Below are 18,663 nucleotides of genomic sequence, written 5' to 3' on the forward strand. Positions count from 1 at the left end.
GACCTTTCAGTTGTTGAGATAAAAAATTTTGAGATAAATGATTCATGCTATTGTTACAAGGAACTAATGAAATGTATGTCAATTTATGCTATAAATGAAAATAGAATCTATTATTGTATGAATATTATATGAAGCAAGTGAGAGCGACGAGGTGAAATAAATTCCTTGGGCTACTGATATGGATACCAGTTGTCACCACATCGAAGATTTCACATAGGATCACACCACTGAACACAAACTTGACGAATTTGTGTAATGAAAGACACTGTAAACACATGACACTGGCACTCTGGCCTCATACTGGACATATGAGTGTGGACTGTGATAATAACAGACAGTGGGCTGCGCGCACATACTTCGCAAGCTAAACACTGTGCAGATGCTGACTGACAATAATGGGGCTATGCAGTTACAGCAAGCACTTTGTTAGGAGAGAAAACATATTTGTATGGGTTAAAAGAAGCTGACATGCCCATAGAAATTGATAACCATTCAGGATAACTCCAGTGGCCATGGCTATGCCCATACTGGCTGGGATAATCAAACCACAAAAAGGGAAATAAGCTCAGCCACTGTGTACCTCCGTACGATAGTGCACAATGGGGGCCAATTGTATTGAACCATATTATTTTTCTTTCTTTTCCTTCCTTACATATAGTATGAAACAAAGTAAGAAATACTCTCTTCAGTTTATTAATTCATGTATCTTCACTCTTTTGTTTCGAGAAATGGTAGCATATGGAGATACGCTTTGATCCTTTGTACCATCATTGTTAAGAATGTGTATTTTGTAATGCAAATTATGTTTATTGACCTTGAATGTAATGATATTAAAGGTCTGTTGATACTGGTATCAGTTAAAGTTCACCCAAGATTGTGCACAGGTTCATAAATTACCTTCAGTTATTTTCAACTATTCATTCCAATCAATTTTTTCAATTTTTCAAACCATTATTAATCCATTTCCACATCACTACTCATTTGCTATAGCATTTGTAGTACTCCTTTCTCTGTTCGAAGTCTTCTGTCAAAGCCAAAAACTGAGAGTCACATTAAGTACATCAAAGAAATAATACAGAATTGTGAATGAAGCAGCATCAAGTATGGCATCCACCAAACTGAAGCACTCGCTCTGCCTCAGTTCTTGACTTGCATACATATTCTACCTGAGTCATTAAATGTTTTTAAGAAACTCTACTGTCAGATGACAAAAATTTGTTTAACAACACATGAGTCACCCTTTAAGATGTGATGTTCCTGTTGTTTTAAAATACATTATTTGTTCTTAAAATGATGTCAGCTTAGAAAAAGACCAAGTAGTTTGTTTACAGTGGGTTCCTGAAGAAACAATGTTATGAAAATATGGAAATTTTATGTAAGTTTTTGTTGGAATTTTTTTTCATATTTTGTAAGGACACAATAATAAACACCACAAATTTCTTTGTTCAATATAAAAGAGGGGGTGGGGGGGGACCTGTTTACAGTAGGTTCACAGAATTTTGTTGTGGTTGTGCTTCCTTCAGCAATCAATTTCTTATAGGTCAACCGAAATTGACTGTCATTCCTAAAATCATTGATGCTGTGTGCAACATGATTTAGCATGTGACCAATAGTGACATAGAGGTACCCTTAGACATATCAAAGACTGGTGTACATTCAATTCTGTATGAACATTTAGCACTGAAAATGTTTGTTTACTGGATGTTCCTGCACATTTTGAATGAAGCTTAAAAAAATAAAATGCAAAGTCCATATACAACAACATAACAGGTGGTGGAACTTGGATAGAAAAATAAATACCTAAAAATAAGCAGCAAACAACTGTCAGAGTGTGTTGAGATGAACTGACACTGGCAAAAGTAGTTTTTCTTGTGTCACAACCGTTGCTCCAGAGGACTTGAGAATACTCAGTGGTATAAAACAGCTTCTTTGCCATAAGTCACTGATGAAATCAAAAATAAAAATTAGAAAATAATGCATCATTCTTCATCTCAACAATGCCAGCTGTCACACAGCATGTCAAACAGCTGATAAGGGAAAACATTTAATTAATGATTCACTGTCCGTATTCACCTGATTCATTGTCTATCAACTTCTCTTTGTTCTGTTATGTCACACAAGAAATGCATCTAAAATGATTTTCATCACCCCACGAAGCTGTAAAATTCTCCCAAAACCATATTTTTACGTATCAGTGTCAGAGTGGAAAAGTGTTTCCAGGATTGATTTGAACACTTGAAACAGTGTGTAAGTTTTACAGATGAATAACTGAGAAACAATAAAACAGTTTATACAAGAAAAAGTTTTATTTCCTTGTTTTTGTGACAACTTAAAAGGTAGCCTCCATACCAATTTGTTCAATCATCGTGATTTGTAGTTCGCATCATGAGCAGTGACATGAGCTGTACATTAACAACAAAGAAGCAACGCCTAGAAACTCAGTCTGTACACTGTATTAACAACAAATTATCACTGTGCTGCTTTATAATATTCGTTCTTACACCAGCTAAATGAAAGCTAGTCGGTTTGCATCATAGTAACTACTTCGGGGGAAAAAAAAATCGCTTTTGCTTTCTGAGTCATATTATAAGTTGCTGTGTGTCTTCTATAGGTAGTTCAGTATTTAGTTGAATGGAATGGTAATTTTTCAAAACATGACTGAGGCCTCTTTACAGTAAACTACTAAGCACACTGGACAAAAAGCAAATCACCCCTGGAGGCATCATGCTAATAACTTGTAACTAGCCTTCATAATCACCTCAATTCACCAATGTGTCATTTGTGGTGTAAATTCAAGGACATCATGGAGGGTGGGGCAGAAATTAGAAACATTCTGCAAAACGATCTGTGGAACTTGTAAAAATAGCTCAATACACAGTGTCAGTACTAGTAAAAAGAACAACTTACATAAAGATCTACAACCACCACTTACCGTGCTCCAAAAAGGGGCCCAGTATTCAAGAACGCACGTTTTCAATAAATTGCGAGCAACCATTAAAAGTTTGGTTTTAGACAATTAAAAAGAGTTTGGTAGACTTTTTGGTTGGCAATTCTTACTCTATAGGTGAATATCTTAACGGGGACTGTTAAACAAGCTTAAGTAAAAATGTATGTTAGATTTCAGTCTTGGCAGCACTTAGTACAACAGTCAAGACTAGGTATTTTGTGAATCTTCACGGTAAATGATAACAGCCAAACAGGTGCAGGATAAAGATTTATTGAAATCCTTGTCCATGGTTTTGGTATATCTAAATATATCTTCATCAGAAGCAAAAATAAACCTGAACAGGAAGACACCTTCATTAGCAAAAAACTTAGCAATATAACTGAGATAGGAGAAGAAAACATGCACTTACTTAGAGCGTTAAGTAACCATGAAAATTACCAAAGTGTTACAAGCACAAAAACTTTCAGTCACTTACTAAAATCACATCCTGCAGTGGAGATGCATAAAACAATCATGCCAAAGGCGTCGTCAGTAGTTAAAATTAAAATAGTACCTCTATCTGTACAGCATAATTATGAAGAGATGGTCGATGCGAACAAGGCATATTATCAGTACTTAGCCTGTGAACTAGCATAAAGAGGGTGTGGAAGCACTAGGGCAGACAGTTTCACCGAGAGAGGGCACTTGTGGCATGCACGAGACACTCGTGCACATTAAAACCCAGGGATACATACTCATGCGCATGAAAATTTTAAAGGTTGTGCTAATTCAAACCCTCTGTCTTAATAAATAAAACATATCAGAAGCATATAAAACACCTACATACAATAGAAAATATGAACACCAATTTGTCTGTGTCCTAGTGTCAAGCAGGTGAAGCTTGCACCAAGGAACACATCTAACGAGAGAGGGCACTAGTGTTATGCACGAGAATCTAGCGCAAATTAAAGACTAGGATACATACTAGCGAAAATGAACAAAATGTTGTAGTAAATCGAAACCATCTATCTCCTAAGGTTGAACATTTTTTTTCCTAACAATTTGGTCAGTTAACATAGGGTCGTATCCATTGTTAATAGCTATGAATTTTGCTAAAGATATTTCTTTTTCTAAACAATCCTGTTGTAAAGGTGTGTTCACTGTACGAAGAACTGCAAAGTGAAAGAAGGCAATTTTGTGAGTTTAGGTTTATTGTTAGGGACAAAACAGCGGTAAAATGTTCAACCTTAGGAGATAACAGGGCAATAAAGAGTGAAGGTAAAACTTTATTTCTATTCCATTTTTGGGGAACGTATCATACAAGATAAGAAGACTTCTGCAGGAGCAATACGGTTACAGAGTTGCCTTTTCTGTACATAACAGCTTAAAACAAGGAGTGATTCATACTATTGGGGCACAGGAAGAACTTGGCACTAAATCTGGAGTTTACAATATTATTTGTAACGACTGCCCCAACTACTATGTTGGTCAGACAGGTAGACCCATTAAAGTAAGATATAAAGAACACATGCTAGGAAAAAATGGGGAAAATGTGTACAATTTCACATTTGCTGAACATCTATTGCTCTTACAGCATATGCCACATAAACTGGATGGTGTAGAATTGCTACATGAAGTGAGTAAAGGTTACAAACTAGACCTGTTTGAGGAATTAGAAATTTTCAAACGTCTATCTCAGAAAGATGGATTTATTCTTAATGAATAGGTGCAGCTTAGAAACAAAAATTTTTTTGTATAGTTTCAAATCCCTTCTTGCTCTAACGTAATATAGTTTGGCTGACTAGAAGCTAGTTTTCTTGTTTATTGATTTTCTTGTTTATTGATGCTGGTGAGACGGTCCTTTCCTGTCTTGTTGGAATTTTACATATTGTTGATGATTATTGTTCGCAGTTCTCGATGTGTATGTGTGGTTTAAATGATTCTGTTATGTTTTTTATTCATGACAACAGATGGTTTCAATTTACTACAACATTTTGTTCGTTTTTCCTAGTATGTATCCTAGTCTTTAATTTGTGTGAAATTCTCACGCATAACACTAGTGCCCTCTCTCTCTCTCGTTAGATGTGTTCCTTAGTGCAAGCTTCACCTGCTTGACACTAGGACACAGACAAATTGGTGTTCATATTTTCTGTTGTATGTAGGTGTTTTAAATGCTTCTCATATGTTTTATTTATTAAGACAGAGGGCTTGAATTAGCACAACCTTTAAAATTTTGATGCGCATGAGTATGTATCCCTGGGTTTTAATGTGCATGAGTGTCCCATGCATGCCCCAAATGCCGTCTCTCGGTGAAACTGTCTGCCCTAGTGCTTCCACACCCTCTTTATGCTAGTTCACAGGCTAAGTACAGATAATATGCCTTGTTCGCATCAACCATGTCTTCATAATTATGCTGTACAGATGGAGGTACTATTTTAATTTTAACTACTGACGATGCCTTTGGCATGATTGTTTTATGCATCTCCACTGCAGGATGTGATTTTAGTAAGTGACTGAAAGTTTTTGTGCTTGTAATACTTTGGTAATTTTCATGGTTACTTAAAGCTATAATGTGTGTTTGTTTTCTTCTCCTATCTCAGTTATGTTGCTAAGATTTTTGCTAGTGAACATGTCTTCCTGTACAGGTGTATTTTTGCTTCTGATGAAGGTATATTTAGATATACCGAAACCGTGGGCAAGGATTTCAATAAATCTTTATCCTGCAACTGTTTGGCTGTTATCATTTTCGGTGAAGATTTTCAACTGTTGCTGCTTCACCCATGTTTAAAAAGCTGTTGTTTCTAGCATGGTATGTATGATAACCTCATTTAGGTAAAGATAAGTAATGTGACAACCTGGGAAATCATTATTTTAACCTGAAAAAAAACCTTGTATTTGAAAATTAAGATTTGTGGCCACACTGTCTGTGGAATAAAGACTGTATCTCATCTAATCTAATCTAAGGGAGAATGTCCACAAGTTTCTTCAGGTGTACTATATCCAGATAAAGCCACTCATTGATGACTGTAGAGCTACCAAATTCTTGGGACGGTGACTGCTATCTTTCCCCCACAGTTCCAAATAGTCTCTCATGTTTTCTGTAAGTGGCAATTTAGTGGGTCTGTTGAGGTGCGATAGGGTACCCGAGTGTTTGTCAAACCAGGAATCTATGCATACAGCCCTGCGAACACGGCTGCTGTGTTGTAAAATGGGAGTGCTCCCAGCACGGTCACTTGATATCAGTTCTACACCATGTACATTGCTCCAAAGCAACCCATGTGCTGTTTTAAGGTGGGGACTAATATTTTGTCTGGTGACTTGTTTGCCAAGCAACATTATAATGAACAAGCTGCTTGCCATGTAGCTAACAGAAATTTTAAATTCTTGGTATAGGTTGTCAGGTAAATTGAGGGCCTTATGAGGGTTTTTTTTTTTTTTTTTTTTTTTTTTTTTTTTTTTTTTTTTTTTTTTTTTTTTTTTTTTATTGGGATTTTTGCTTTATGTGAGATTAGCTTAGCGCCCACAGCTTCGCTCAAGTAGACTGTATTGTCTGCACAGATTTTTTTTCTTTAATCAAATTTTACATTATTCATAAATTTAAACACCTTCTAAACTTTTCACTCTAATTAAGGCCATGGAAGCTTGCTGTTTTCCAAACATACTTCTGACCAAAAAGTGATTCTGGTAGCTGGAAGCCAAGGTTTCTGTTAATCATGCCTTTTGGATTCTTGTGGTAGTATTTCTGTAGAAACTTTCATCCTCTAACACACTTCTTTGTATGCAACCAAGAAGTGAAATACAACTTTTAATAGATTTAACTTTTTCTTAATGTAACAAAATATTTTCTTAAAAATTTTCATCCCCTATTTCACTCGCTTGGGGGCTGTTTCCAATAACATTGCAACTCATGATTTTTTTTTTTTATTATTATTTTTTTATTTTTATTTATAACATGAAGCCAAATAAAATTTTCATAGATTTAGCTTTAATAATGCTTCCATAATGAAATGATTTCATAAAACTTTTCATCTACTGTTTCTTCCCCATGGAATTTTGAACAAACTCTTCTTAAATGATGCTTGCAATATAAGATTAATACCAATTCCACTGTTCAAGTTTCCATCCTTAGCAGCTTGGACTGGGTGATGATGTCTCTGCTGCACCTCTTTAGGTGTTGAATTTCCAAATTTCTGACAGAGAAGCCAAATACAAGTTTCAAAGATTTAGCTTTCATAAAATGTTTCCTCCCCACAGGGGTTGAGTTTCCAAAGCCACTGAAATACACAGAGATGTCAAATAGCAATTTTTCATAGATTTATCTTTCTTCAATACTGATTTTTATTTTCAAAAACAATTTTCAACCACTGTTTCACCCCCATATGGGTTAAATTTCCAAAAATGCTGGAACACAGATGTCTTTATTTCTGACCAAGACACCAAACACAAAGTTTCATTGGTCTAGGCTAAAAATTGCCTTAACAGTGATGTATTTTCAAAAAACCTTTCATCCCCTATTTTACCCCCTTAGGGATGGAATTTCAAAAAACCCTCTATAAACAAAGCCTATGGTATAAATCAACACCATCTGCAAGTTTCAAGATTCTATCCTTAGTGGTTTGGGCTGGGTGATGATGAGTCAGTGAGTCAGTCAGTCGAGACATTGCCTTTTATATATTGAGATTGAAACTTGATGAATTCCTGTACACTAGTGTACACAACACCACTCTGACACTAGGCAAAAAGGTCAAGTGAGGATTTTTGTCCTGTGTTATGGTTATGCAAATCACAATTTGCTTGAAATTAATTTTTATTATCTGCAACAGGGACCATTAACAAGAGAATGTGTTGGGTGGAGAGAGCTCACTTCTGCTGAATAAAAACTTTAATTACTTAATCAAACAATGGAAAATCCAGGATGGAATTAACAATATTATGAAACGGAAAGTTGCTACCCTTCATGTAGCGGAGTTGCTGAGTCGCAGCAGATGGGCACAATAAAAAGACTGTCACAAATATAGCTTTCAGCCAGTAAGGCCTTCATCAAAATTAGACGACACACACACACACACACACACACACACACACACACACACACTCCTTCTGACCTTGTCCAAAAACAAATCTCCCGTGACTTATCTTTCCAGTCTCCCACCACCTCACAGTCTCACTGTCCACCCACAGAGAAGCATTCCTCTTGTAACTCAGTACCACCCAGGACTGGAGCATCTGAATTATATTCTCCATCAGGGTTTCAACTACTTCTCATTGTGCCCTGAAACGAGAAATGTCTTGCCTATTATCCTTCCCACTCCTCCCACAGTGATACTCTGTTGTCCACTGACCCTACACAATATAACTGTCCATCCCTACACAACTCCTGCTCCCAACCCTTTACCTAATGGCTCATACCCGTGTAATAGGCCTCGATGCAAGACCTGTCCCATATATCCTCTGACCATCACCTACTCCAGTCCAGTCACAAACATCACCTATCCCATCAAAGGCAGGGCTACTTGTGAAACCAGTCATGTGATCTACATGCTGAGCTGCAACCACTGTGCTGAATTATATGTGAGCATGGCAGCCAAGAAGCTGTCTGTCTGCACGAATGGCCACCAAGAAATAAGTGGACCACCCTGTTGCTGAGCAAGCTGCCAAATATGACATCCTTCATTTCAGTGACTGCTTCATAGCCTGTGCCATAAGAATCCTTCCCACAAACACCAACTTTTCTGAATTGTGCAGGTGGGAATTTTGCCTGCAATATATCCTACATTCCCACAACCTTCCTGGCCTAAAACTCCCTTAGTCATTGTCCTTTCCCATTCAGCTCCTTCTCTGTTCCCATTCCACCATCACACCCAATCTTTTTACTTCTCTCCTTTTCTGCTATCGCCCCCCTTCCCACCTCTCTGCTGCCTCCGTCTAACCTCCTGACTGCACATAGCTGCCCTGCTCTCCTTCCAACTTGTCCCTGTGCACTACCCAGCAGCACATCACTGTCCGCCACACCTACCCTTCTATTCCTCCCCCACCCCACCCCAGCCGCCTCCTTACCCCAACCAGTCGTGTTACGCCCATCATCCACTTGTGCTGTCATTTATCTGAGACTGCAGTGATGTGTGTGTTGCATTTGTGTTAGTGTGTATCTGTGTGTGTGTGTGTGTGTGTGTGTGTGTGTGTGTGTGTGTGTGTGTGTGTGTCTGTCGTCTAATTTTGATGAAGGCCTTACTGGCCGAAAGCTATATTTGTGACAGTTTTTTATTGTGCCTATCTGCGACTCAGCATCTGTGCTTTAATTTCTTTAGATGCATTTTCCCATAAATAATGCCATAAAACAATAGGTAGGGAAAATATTCGGAATAACCCAACCCTCTTGTATTCAGTTCTTCACAACAAGATATTTGTAAGAGCACAACAGGTTGACCTGCACTTCTTGATTTATTTATCGTATTGTTGACTCATTTTTAAATTGTTAGCCAGCTGGGCCCCAAGGAATTTTACACAAAGTATTTGATTTATTGTGTGACCAGTAATGTCTATGGTACAAGTAGGTCATTTTTATGTGCTTGTAATTATTTAATATGAGTTTTTGTGAGATAAGACTTAAATGCTTTGCTGTGGACCAGTCGTAGGCCAGTTCACCTATCAGCAAACATTACAGTTTTTGAACTGCCCTGTACAGTCATTGATAGGTTATTGATGCAGTTAGGAACAAAGTCAGATCCTGTTCTGATCCTTGTGTTCTGTTCTGCTATTCTAGGGCCAATATTTCTGTAAGACAATTTGTTAATGTGAACCTCTCCTTTCTTTATTGAAGGTGAGATTCCATTAATGCAAAAAGGATGATTTGTTGCCACAACATTTTAATTTGAGAAGTAGAATTTTGTGCCCCACATGACAAAAGGCTTTTGTAAGTAACACAGTATGTATCAACAGAATAAATTTTCTTGCTTAACTTTTCCAGCAATTCATTTATGATGTTTTGTATGACTTCCTCTGTGTAGAATCCTGTATAGAAACTGAGAGGCAGTTCATAAGTTATGCTCAGTTAAGCTTCTGTCATAAGCCACTCCTTCAAACACTTCTGAAAAGAATGCAAGGAGTGAAATGTGTCTGTAATTAGACATCATTTGCTTAGCCATTGACTGATCATGGATATAGCTAAAGAGTAGCTCAATCAGGTCAGTGTAATACTTTAAACTCTATTAGAAACACCATCATAACCAGCAATCCCACCATTTCTCAGTTACCTGATGACCTAGTAAACTCTTTAGGTTTTGTATTTTTTTAAACTCATGTATGTTGTTAGAACATGCTGAATGTGCTGAGACAAATCAAATGCATGTGTAATTGGTTGTGTATTAGTAAGTATAGTATTTTCTGTCACTATGAGGAACTACTGTAATTGAAAAAGAAATGATTGTATGGCATTGATGGCTGAGATTTCCCACATGGGGACGTTCAGCCGCCGAGTTGCAAGTCTTTTCAGTTGACACCGTATTGGGTTACTTGTGTGTCAATGATGATGAGGACAATACACCACGCAGTCCCTGACCAGAGAAAATCTCTGACCCAGCTAGGAATCGAACCCAGGCCCGCCATCTGGCATTCAGATGCACCGAGCACTCAGCTAAGGGGGCTGACACTAATCATTCAATTTAGTACCTAATGCTTTCAATGTGTCATCATTTTTGCCATTGTTACTTTCTGGTAAATCAATGTCAATCACATTGCTGTTTTTGTTTGTTTTGTCTTTAAAGATTCTCCAAATTTAGTTTGCTTTGTTGGTGGAGTGTTTCATTTTTTGTGCACGTGTTCCTTCATCTTCTTCTTCTTCTCTCTCTCTCTCTCTCTCTCTCTCTCTCTCTCTCTCTCTCTCTCTCTCTCCCCCTCTCCCTCTCCCTCTCCCCCTCTCCCTGTCCCTCTCCCTTTCCCTCTCCCTCTCTTTTCACAACATACTGAAGAATTCTATTGTACTGGTAGTAATGAAATTTCAACACTGTTAATGGCTGTCCAAATGCAGTGACTGTTTCTGAGATACTCTAATGTTGTTTTGGATGCGATTTTATGACGGGGCATCTACTTTACACCTTCAGTCAATGATGTTAACTTATGGTGCAAAATACCAGTAGGACATTAATCATCATGGTGAAACATGAGTGTGCATGCAGTAATTAACTGTTGTTAGCTTGGCATTCTAATAACATCAAACTCAATAGAAAACAGATTGAGATGTTATAGGGACACAACAAGTGAAGGAATGAACTAATAGAATATGTGTACTTATGCCAGTTGGTCATAATACACCAGATAACATATTATTATTACATGATCTGGGGTAATACCATTTTAGCCTGTAACGAAATTACTGCACAATGTACCTGAAGTTCATTTCTGTAAATGGTTTTCTTATGTTGTAATTACATTTATTTTCTCACAGTATCAATAAATATAACAAAATAGAGAATAGTTACCATGCCAAATAATTAGAAATGGAATGGAAATGCCATGTGGCTAGGGCCTCCCGTTGGGTAGACCGTTCGCAGAGTGCAAGTCTTTCGAGTTGACACCACTTCGGCAACTTGCGTGTCGATAATTAGTCCAAGATACTGGTGTTTGTGCATTTATTTTGGGATTTTTCTAAACAAGGAAGAAAAATAAATCCATGTCCTCATTTCTTGTTAATACTAGAAGCATGGTATTTTTTGTATACCTAAAACCTTGGCAGCACTCATATTGACTGCATTGGCAGAGCTACCAATTTTTCTATTTCAGTTCATTGCCACATGGCAAAAAACTTTGTTAATGAAGAGAACAATCAAATTGCAGTCACAAATTAGTTTCAGTTGTAGTTAACCGTTTTATTTGTGATTTGATTCATTTTCGGAGAAGAATGCTATAGAGAGTAAAATTGTGATTTATCATGAGAATGAGTCCTGAACACAGCATCACTTTGAGAGTACTTTCATATTTTCCACATACAGGTTTTCTACAGATGTCTTTGATCTTGCATTTTGACATTCTCCACTGCCTTCTGCATTTATTATTTGCCTGTTTGTCGTCATTATTTTACCACTGCTGATTGCAGGAAATACTCTTTGGCATCTGCTTTCCACATATTCATGTCTTAGTTCTTCTCTGAGATGCTACAGAAACTGCTTGTAGCTGATAACTTTCCCTGTAACTGCTATGTAAAGAATCCATGCATTTATTCCAGTGAAGTCTGGCATATTGTATAAAATTTGTACTGACCTTTTGAGTGAAACTGCTGTAACAGAATACTTTTTTGCCATCTGATCCAGCATATCTATACAAAATTTTTCTTATAATAAAATTCGACGGTTTCTGGAAAACAATTTGCATCATTTCCAACTTCTACAGCTGAATGAAGTGTACTGAGAACAATGACATTTTCATTTTTCTATCCTTGATGAATGGACAAGATTGTGTCTTCCTGCTTCATCACAGTGGTTGAATGTAATGGTGCTTTCAAGATTCTTACTGGTGTTTGTATCACTCTTCTCAAATGGTTCACTGTACCAACTGGACTTGTATCTTCACTCTTCAATTTTTTAGCCAGATACAAACATGTGGAAAAGTTATTTGTTGTATTCCTTCCTCTTCTAAGGAACGAAATGGTCAGTGTTCATCCTTTCACAGGTATGGAAATCGGTTCAGAAGATATTTGGTATCTACATCCACTGCTAAACAAAAACTGATACCCATTTATCTAACTTGCTAACAGTGCAGTGTGTAAATTTGCAACTGGCCGTTGAGACCATGAGTTGTTCATGACTCATTATGCTTTGTCTCAAAATCTATTTCTTGACACTGTATTGTAGAAGAAATGTCATTCCCAGCTTTTTGTCCACAAGCTATCAAATTATGTTCACCTGTGCACGTGCACTCATACACACACACACACACACACACACACACACACACACACACACATATGCACGCACGCACACATATTCATGGACATAGTAACTGCATTGAATGTACATAGCTCAGAAAGAGAACACTCCAGCTATTGTCTCCTAGTTACTTATGGGGTTATGTTATTGTACACAGCTTTATGTATTTTACCATCCTGTCACCCACAAACAGTTACCAAGAACTAACACAACTGTGAATTTTGATGTTTCTCTTCACATGTAGTGTTCGTCTTTTACTTGTAGTCTGTGCGGGTGCATACGAGATATGATACAAAGTCACACATTATGTCGTATCTTTTCTGAATTACAAATGGCCTAAAAAAAGTGGTGACAGTAACTGAAACTCACCTCTTCCACCTTGTCTTACTCAGTTGTATCGATTGTAACCCTTTTCTGAATGATAGGCTGGTTTAGGCAGAGGTGTTTGTCTTGCAGCTGCAACAGTAATTGCTGTAGTTTCTCCAGATACAGCTCAACTACTTTTCTTTGATTCAGCACAGTCTGGAGTGTAATCATCATTGCTAGTTTCTACTTGTGTTTCAGTTTCACTTTCTTTCGATTCTTGATCTGAAACGCACTGCAGATTTTCTAAGTATTCCATTTGTTCCTTACATGAAAATTTACTTTTCTTTGTTTGTGAAGATGGTTCCCAACAGCTCGTAAATATTTAACAAAATGTCATAGTTCACCAAGAAGAGCTGATAATAAACACTTCTTTATTAACCAGTTTCAGTCTTCGGCGCATCATCAGGTGTCAAAAGGCACTTAAATGAGCTTAGATGGCGATTTAAAACCTATGTCGCCAATTGGCATAAAAATCGTCATAATCACTGTTGTCAAGTAGTAAAATATAGTACATTGCCAGTAATAAAATGTACACTGTCAGTCTTCCTTCTATTTGTAGAATCTAGTTCTAATATTCTGTGTAGAGGCATTCAGCACAAAGGTGACTGCACATCTGATCACTGTGATGCAGTAATCAGTTAAGAAGCTTTAGCATGCATTCTCACAGTTGTGCATTACAACTGAGCACCTGCTGTGCCTTCGGGCACCAATAAAGAAACCTTAAATAGTCAAAATTACTACTGTCATGGTCCCTAGATACCGGTCTTGTATAAATGATTCACAGAGTTCTTGCCGCAACAGATTTGTAGTCAGACTCGAGCTTTCAACAGCTTCTTCTGTCATCATTGTCAGAAGATTTCTGTAGGCTATCAGTTACTAGTTGGTGAAATTATGTCATGGAGACACCTCGAAATCATGGAACTTCTACCAGATATTATGTCGACGTCTGTGGCTAAAGAACATTGGTAGCAATGCTGGTTTCATTAGATGATGGATGCTTGTTGATTTCTCTCCTGCTTTCACCATGAAGCACCCATTTCCCTGCTCCACTAAGGGTGTCCCAGTTAAAGTTCCTGCTACATATTCCAATCTCAACACCTTTGATGACTGAATCCCAGTAGGTAGATGCATAGGATCATATTTTCATTTCATCAAACATAACTGTATGTTATACATATCTGACATGGTAAGAACTCTGTGAAGCCTTTATTAAGAATGACACCACAAAAAAGTAAACTGTAATAGTTACAGGCCAGTAATTTCTGCAGTGCAGTCTGGTTACAAAAAAATAAAAGTTACAAAATTGTGAAGCTTTACAAAAAGACATTGTTGTTATAGTCAGACAAAATTTCAGAGTGGTCAATTTGACCACTTCTTTAGCTGTATTGTTAATCTGTGTTTGAAAAAAAGTATTTTAGTTCATCTTTTTAAGTAAACTAATTTATTTGTGGCAAATTTTAAAAGCAGTCATGTGATTGGGCTTGGGTGTCTTAGTGTTTAGGATAGAATGTAAAAATAAATACATTATAAAACAGACATGTTGACTGAACCTTCTTTTTGAAAATCTGTTTCAGTCTTTGGAGCAGGTTATGATGTCTACAAGAGAGCCGTTGGAGTGGCATTTCAAGCAGCTAGATCATGCTGTTGGTCTCAGTTTCAAAGGTATTTTGCATAACTGTTACCCTTCACTGATAGTTGTTTATATTTTGCATTTATTTTGTTACAGCTTCCCTCTCACCATTGACACGAATGAAATTTTGTTTTTCCTTTGGTGGTATATGCTGTGCAATAACAAATATCAACTTAACCTATTAAATATTTTGCTTACACGTATCTTTAAAGTAGTGTTGTTGTGCGTATTTTTTTCAAAAGAATAAATTAGAATACCAATGCTTCATCAAATTACTTGTTTTCAGCAACTTATCACCAGCAAAAATTCACCTGTCAAGCTGAGAAATATGTGTATGAGTTCAGACACACTGTTAAATCCCTTCAAGATGATACATCAGTCCCAAAACTACAACTATAGAGACTGAGAATGTACACAGTATGGTACTGAATAATTAGGGATTAAAGATATTTGAAATTTATCTGAGCATAAGACGACTCTGAATATAAGATGACCCTATTTTATATAAAAAAACAAAGATGAGGTGACTTACCGAACGAAAACGCTGGCAGGTCGATAGACACACAAACAAACACAAACATACACACAAAATTCAAGCTTTTGCAACAAACTGTTGCCTCATCAGGAAAGAGAGAAGGAGAGGGAAAGACGAAAGGATGTGGGTTTTAAGGGAGAGGGTAAGGAGTCATTCCAATCCCGGGAGCGGAAAGACTTACCTTAGGGGGAAAAAAGGACGGGTATACACTCGCACACACACACATATCCATCCACACATATACAGACACAAGCAGACATATTTAAATATTGGAATGACTCCTTACCCTCTCCCTTAAAACCCACATCCTTTCGTCTTTCCCTCTCCTTCTCTCTTTCCTGATGAGGCAACAGTTTGTTGCGAAAGCTTGAATTTTGTGTGTATGTTTGTGTTTGTTTGTGTGTCTATCAACCTGCCAGCGCTTTCGTTCGGTAAGTCACCTCATCTTTGTTTTTATATATAATTTTGACTTACCAAATGAAAGTGCTGGCAGGTCGACAGACACACAAACAAACACAAACATACACACAAAATTCAAGCTTTCGCAACAAACTGTTGCCTCATGAGGAAAGAGGGAAGGAGAGGGAAAGACGAAAGGACGTGGGTTTTAAGGGAGAGGGTAAGGAGTCATTCCAATCCCGGGAGCGGAAAGACTTACCTTAGGGGGAAATACCCGTCCTTTTTTCCCCCTAAGGTAAGTCTTTCCGCTCCCGGGATTGGAATGACTCCTTACCCTCTCCCTTAAAACCCACGTCCTTTCGTCTTTCCCTCTCCTTCCCTCTTTCCTGATGAGGCAACAGTTTGTTGCGAAAGCTTGAATTTTGTGTGTATGTTTGTGTTTGTTTGTGTGTCCGTCGACCTGCCAGCACTTTCATTTGGTAAGTCACATCATCTTTGTTTTAAGATATATATATATATATATATATATATATATATATATATATATATATATATATATATATATATATATATATGGGCTCCTTGGAAAAATTTTATTTTCAACATTGTGTGGCTAAACAAAATTACAAACTGTTTTAATGATATAAATTAACTTCCTTAAAAAGTTAACATTTTACCTATTCTGAACTTTTTCCATTTAATGATTATTTTGATAGTAAAAGAAGAAATAAGATAAACAAAAAGAAATGATTTACCTTCATTTTTATTTTCACTTCCTTTTTTAGTTTACTATATCTGTTGTATTGATATGTTTCATTACCTTCATCACTATAACACAATCTTCATTCATAAGCCTACTGTCATTTCTTCCTTCCTGACTCTCCTCCTATAGTATGTCATCTTCTGAGCCATCCATAGCATATGATACGCATTAAATTTTGAATCCTTTCATAATACATTAATTTGATATTCTGCCCCAGACAGAAAGGATCCACTGACCCAGTATGGATACCGAGGGTCCTTTAACTTCCCCCCTTGGAGTGAAAGCACAATCTCCTAGAAGAAGCCACTCGCTGTAAATCTGTTGCAGGTGGACCTTGAAAGATCAATTCTCAACATCCATAAATTTAAGTGGTGAGGTCATGTCGCCAGGAATTATTACCAGGTCTACATTCTTTGCCATCAAATCCTGAACTTCCTTGGTGAGGTGTCCCCAAAATAATTCAGCACCAACATTTTACTTCTGTTAAGCAAAGAGCCTTGTATTCTGTTCCAAATAACCTGCAAGCAATCTAGCATCAGATCATTTGTGCATAGATATGATGGATATGGTAGCTGCTGGGTGTACTGTCAGGAGGCTGTACTGGAGTTGGGGGGGGGGGGGGTGAAAAGGACTATGTGGGTATAGTGCGGATAGAAGGCATGTATGGGACTGGAATGGGAGCAAGGAAGGATTAGAGTAAGGTGGACAACAGGGACTAGTGAAGATTGAGGCCACAGGGGTTACAGGAACAATGCATATTTTGCAGTGAGAGTTCCCACCTGTTCGGTTCAGAAAAGTTGATGCTGGTGAGGAGATTCCAGGTGGCACAGGCTGTAAAGCAATCACTGAAACTGGGTACACTGTATTGCACAGTATGCTCAACAGCTGGGTTGCACAGCTATTTCTTGATCACATGTTGGCAGTGGCCTTTTATGCAGACAGATAGCTTGTTAGCCACACCCACATAGAATGCTGCACAGTTTTTGCAGCTAAGTTGGTAGACTGTATGTCTACTTTCACAGGGACCCTACTCTCGATCGGGCAGGAAATGCTTGTGACAGGACTGGAGCAGCATGCGTGGGACAGGACTGCATCTAGGTCTTTCACAGGGATATGAGCCATGGGGTGAGGGGTTAAGAGCAGGGATGGAAAAGTACAGAGTGCTAGTTGGATGGGCAGCAGGACACCACTGTGGAAGGGGTGTGGATGATATTTCTCATTTCCTGGCATGAGAAGTAATTTACACATTAGCAGAGAATGTGATTCAGTTGCTCCAATCCTAGATGGTGCTGAGTCACTAAGGGGCTTCTCCTTTGTGGCTGGTCAGTGGATACTTGGAGGATGGTGTGTGACTGGGACACAAGGTGTATGATGTCAGCTTCTGGATGAGGTTTGGAGGGTAACATTGGTCTGTACAGACCTCAGTGAGACCTTTGACATATTTACAGAGGGGCTCAGAGTCAACCCAAAATCAATACTGAATGCTGCCTCACTCATTTTAAGCATCTGTCTAACCGAGATTCACCTCCACTTCCCCCCAATCATGCCCTGATAACATTCCAGGATTGAGACATGGACTTTTACTGTGAAGAGCTTTCAAAAGCATAGGGTTGCTAAGCAAGCAATAGAGACATACATGTTGGCAGGAACAATCTGGCGTGGAAGTCATAATTATGATTGTAATTGGGGAGGACAAGTAAATGGGCAAATGGGTGATCAATAGTTCAAGAAAGTTGCACTAGACTGTTGCTAATCCAGCCATTCCTTGCACATATGGGTGCCAAATTAGCAGAAGTTATAGATTATTGAGAGTATCTTACATTTGGTGTAAACACATGGCGATTATACTGTATTAAATCCAAAGATACATTCATTTTCATAGAATAGTTAGTGCTTAAGTGTGTACAAATACAGTAGCATCACTCACTATGAAACTTGTTCCAAATTTTTAGTTGTCACAATGATGACACACAATGGCAGTATGCTTTTCACACAATGGCTTTCTAAGCATTACAATGGTACTGCATGTTTCTGATTGTTGTATAATGTACTCCAGGAAGATGTAGCTTCAGCACTAACAGTATGAAATATCTTCATGTTCTCTTCTCCTGTACCTTCTTCTTC

The 18,663-nt window shown here is 37.8% G+C and overlaps 1 protein-coding gene across 1 annotated transcript in view; it reads left to right on the forward strand.

Moving 5' to 3' along the window:
• Positions 1 to 18,663, forward strand: part of LOC124605129 (neurofibromin) — a 459,490-nt gene that overhangs the window by 308,352 nt on the left and 132,475 nt on the right. The window contains exon 45 of the mRNA XM_047136614.1: positions 14,787 to 14,874. Coding sequence (XP_046992570.1) covers positions 14,787 to 14,874 — 88 coding nt within the window. The remainder of the gene's footprint in view (positions 1 to 14,786; positions 14,875 to 18,663) is intronic.

This window comes from Schistocerca americana, chromosome 1, assembly GCF_021461395.2.
Source record: "Schistocerca americana isolate TAMUIC-IGC-003095 chromosome 1, iqSchAmer2.1, whole genome shotgun sequence".
Taxonomy (NCBI): Eukaryota; Metazoa; Arthropoda; class Insecta; order Orthoptera; family Acrididae; genus Schistocerca; species Schistocerca americana.